General features: G+C 51.0%; 1 protein-coding gene across 1 annotated transcript; it reads left to right on the top strand.

Moving 5' to 3' along the window:
• Positions 1–1,781: 1,781 nt before the first annotated feature.
• On the top strand, positions 1,782–2,764 carry LOC131277154 (EKC/KEOPS complex subunit LAGE3-like). The gene is made up of 3 exons (XM_058291162.1): positions 1,782–2,017; positions 2,334–2,459; positions 2,641–2,764. The coding sequence occupies exons 1-3, from the start codon at positions 1,782–1,784 to the stop codon at positions 2,762–2,764; spliced, it is 486 nt and encodes a 161-aa protein (XP_058147145.1).
• The last annotated feature ends 1,147 nt before the right edge of the window (positions 2,765–3,911 follow it).

Here is a 3,911-nt window from a genome sequence, read left to right as displayed (position 1 = left end):
TCGACGTAAAGTCCCGCAGGAAAGACTGACAGGATCTACAACCACAGACTCCAGGGAAACTGGTCCTTTATGCCAAGGAGGTCCCAGGTCGAGTCCCTGGGTATGGTGTTACCTGACTTCCGTCTGAGGGGGTGGACTGTGGTCAGCCAAGGGAGGGGTCCGAGGCTCTGCCAGGCATCAAGGTGAGGACTCTGAGAGAAAACTAAGGGAGTGTCCCACCCCTACAAAGAGCAGGCACCACTGAAGGCTGCCCCTGCTGTCGGCCTTGGGAGGTCACAGGCAGAATTGTCAGTCAGAGGCTCCTCCCCTCACTCCTAGTTCCGATGTGGCATGGAGATGAAGGCTGTGGCCTCAGGGACCATCCTCAGAGCAGCAGAAGGGTGGGGCTCCATGACCTGTTAGAAATAAATAGGAATGTATTGAGGATGTCTGAGACACTCCCCCCAGAATATAGGGGCCCCCATAGAATTCACCTGCCACCGAGGCAATAGAAAAAACCAACAAAACTAGAAGTTGATTATTTGCAAATTTCCAGAAAAATTGGCAATTTTTGTCCAACTAAGGAAAAAGAGGTTCTTGATGTGGGAGGATTTAGGGGTGGGCATGTGCAAAACTCTTAAATTCTTTGTGGAATATATAGCTTAATAAAAAGAAAACTTAGTAAAAAAAATAAGAAAATAAACTCATACAAAAATTTCCCACTTGATATTACATCAAGATGATGACATGAGTACTTTTTGTTTTAATTTTTATAAGGATCTCTATTTTCTATGTTAAGCATGTATTATTTTCATAATAAAAGCAATGGATGCCATGTGAAAAAAACAAAAGAACCAAGAAACTAATAACTAAATCAGAAATTAAAGTGTGCGCATCACTAGCAAACTTAAGAGAAATGAAAAGACGTGTAAGAAAATGTGAATAACTGTACACCAACAAATTAGATAACCTATATAAAAAGGAATAAATCCCTAGAAACACACAAACTACCAACGCTGACTGAGAAAAGAGAGTCTGATCAGACCTATAACAGATAGAGATTGAATCAGTTATCAAAAATTTCTTTGCTGGTATGAATGTGAAATAGTTCAGTCATTGTAAAAACAGTTTGGAGTTTCCTCAAAAAGTTACATGTACAATTACTATAGGATTCAGCAAGAACACTCCTCGAATTATTTCTAAAAGAATGGAAAACAGCTACACACAAGTACACGTGCACACAGGTGCAGAGCAGCGCTACTCACCATAACCAAAAGGTGAAGGAACCCAAATGCTCATCAGCAGATTAACAGCTAACCAAACTGTGGTATGTACACATAGGATAGAGTATTACTCAGGCATATAAAAGAATAAATGCTAGAGGGTGGCTGAAGCTCCAAAACATGCTAAATGGAAGAAGTGGCCAATTGTGCGGTTCCATTTAGGTGATATATCCAGAATAGGTGAATCCCTGGAGAAAAAAAGCGGATTGGTGGCTGCCAGGTCCCGGGAGGGCGGGGCTGCTGTGTGGATGGGCGGGACCTGCTCACTGCCTAAAGGGGACAGGGTTTCTGCTTGGGGACAAGAACGGGTCACGTGCCCTGCCGCCCCCCTGGGAGCGTGTTTGCGCAGGCGCACTGAGAGCCCACGCGGCCCAAAGGCTAAGGGGCGGCGCTTCCGTGAGGAAGGCTGAGTGCCTGGGGCAGGTGGAGGGAAGCCTGGTTGCCGCAGCTGTGAGGGAGAGGGAAGGCGGAGGCGCAGGCGCTGTGGGTGAGGCGGCCTACCCTGAAGGCCAGGGTGCCATGGGTGACGCCGACCGCCACGAGGAGCCTGTGGGTCCTGACGACCAGGGCGACCCCAGCGGCCCTGATGGCCAGGGTGGCCCCGGCCGCCCCGTCTGCCAGAGCATCCCTGCTGACTCCGAAGGCTCGGGGGTCGCCAGCGGCCCTGGCAGCCCCTGTGACCCCTGCGGCGCGGGAGGGGAGGTCGCTGCCGCCGGGGGTGCCCCCCAGGCCGCGCGGGCACCACGTGCCCCGGGGTCTGGGGGAGACGCAGTGCCGGGGGCTGGAGGAGCAGGAAGCCGACTTCTGACCTTGTATCCTTTACAGGGGCCATGGGGGGCCAGGGCCGGCTCTAGGTGGAGGGGCTGCCGTGGGGGCCGGTCTGGGGGGCTTCCAGGGCGGATGGTGGAAGGGGATTCCTGAGGGCTGGAAGGGGGAAGGAGGCAGGCCCGAGCGGCCTGAGCTGACAGGAGGGGGAGAGTGGGCCACTGCAGGAGAGCTTCCCAGGGGCCAGGTGGCCCGGGGCCCAGGCGAAGGCAGCAGGCGATGGTCCCTTAACCCCGCCTCCCCCAGCACCCTCGTCGTGCCCTTCAGGTCTGCACTGGAGGCGGAGGTGGCCGGCAGGTCCCTGATGCCTGATATCCACCGCCAGGGGCAAGCGGTTCGGAGGATCACCGTGAATGGCAGCGTCCTGGCTGTGTGAGTTCTGGACGGGGCCGGCTTGGAGGGTGGCAGCGGGTGCTGGGGCCCATCTCACCCCGAGGAATGTGGTCATGGAGACGGGGAGCCACCCCATTCTGGGGTTCTCTGATGGGGTGTGGAGCCACGGTCCTAGGACAGGGGTCTCACCTTCAACTTGATCATTGCCCCTCACTTGCAGGAGATGGACTGTTGAAAACCTTGCCCTTCCCCGAATTTCCATCACTGCCTTCCTCAGTGAGCTCTCCCTGATCGTGTGGATCATCCAGCGCATTGCACCCCTGTTTTCACGAAGCCTCGGCTAGGAGAAGAGACCTGAGACCTGATCTTGCATTCCTTCCCAGCAGTGCCTCCTTCCCTGGGGCTTGGGTCCCCGGAGGGCCTGCCACTTGATTGTTGGCACCGAATGTGCACTCCGGGCACACTTATTTCGTGTGGCGCTTAAATGTCTGTGAACTGCATCAAATAAAGCTGAGTTGCTATCCTTGTCTGAATTTCTTTTCATTTCCTGAACATCCACATTTTATTACCTAGTCTTCAGGTTGGAGGGGATGTTCTGGGATTCAGGTACGCAAGTAGTGCAGAGTAAGTAAGATGATTTAGAGAATGTAAAAGCAATTCTGTTCTGTCATTTAGCTTGAACTACCGTCACTGCCTTGGAATGTTTTCTTAGTTCAATGATCACATTTATTTATTAAATATATAACAATAATACTGTATCCTTGATAAAAGTTTAGCATTAATTTTCCCTGATTTTTTCACTTATATATGACTTAACCTCTTTCTAAAAATCAATAGAATGGATGCATAAAAAAATACTTTAAAATCTAATTGTTGATTAATTTGTTTCCCATTTTTCGCTAATATAGGTAATTATTAAATGACATTCATGTATTATTTTTGCAGGAATGGCTATTTTCTTTAGATTCCTAGAGGTAGAATTATTCAGTTAAAATAATTTTCTATTTATTTTCAGAGCTCTTGGTATACAATATATAATTCTTGTCCAGAAGGTGAACCTCCCACCAGAAGACTGGTGATAGGGGTTGAGGAAGCCTAATAGGAGACGACCCTCTGTCGTCTCTCCCCCCATTCTGCCCCTTCTCCCTCTGACCCAGCCACACTGGGCTGCTCTTCCTTTTCTGAAGCACAGCAGGCCCGCTCCTGCCTCAGGGCCTTTGCACTGGCTGTTGGCAGTCAGGCGCTCTCTTCCCCTAGGTTTCCACCTGGCTCACTCCCAGACCTCCAGGTCCTGATCAGACACCACCCTCTCTGTGAGGCCATCTTGGACACCCAATCGACAATGGTACCCACCTCCCCACCTGCCTGCCTCCCCCCACGTCATTGTACCCAAGCTCCTAGAGCAGTGCCTTCCTGCACAGAGTAGCTGGACACACTCACTCCTTCATCATGTCTCGCCAAGTTCCATTTCCTCGACCCAGAATGATCCAG

This window comes from Dasypus novemcinctus, chromosome X (genome assembly GCF_030445035.2).
Source record: "Dasypus novemcinctus isolate mDasNov1 chromosome X, mDasNov1.1.hap2, whole genome shotgun sequence".
NCBI classification, from domain to species: domain Eukaryota; kingdom Metazoa; phylum Chordata; class Mammalia; order Cingulata; family Dasypodidae; genus Dasypus; species Dasypus novemcinctus.
The sequence above is the reverse complement of the archived record's forward strand: the minus strand, read 5'-3'. Positions and strand labels throughout refer to the sequence as shown.

Excerpts from the sequence above, each read along its gene's own strand:
- LOC131277154 (XM_058291162.1), top strand. The coding sequence starts at position 1,782 with ATGGGTGACGCCGACCGCCACGAGGAGCCTGTGGGTCCTGACGACCAG. Across the intron at positions 2,018-2,333 it reads CGGGCACCACGTGCCCCGGG|CACCCTCGTCGTGCCCTTCA; the intron begins GTCTGGGGGAGA and ends CGCCTCCCCCAG. Across the intron at positions 2,460-2,640 it reads AATGGCAGCGTCCTGGCTGT|GAGATGGACTGTTGAAAACC; the intron begins GTGAGTTCTGGA and ends CCTCACTTGCAG.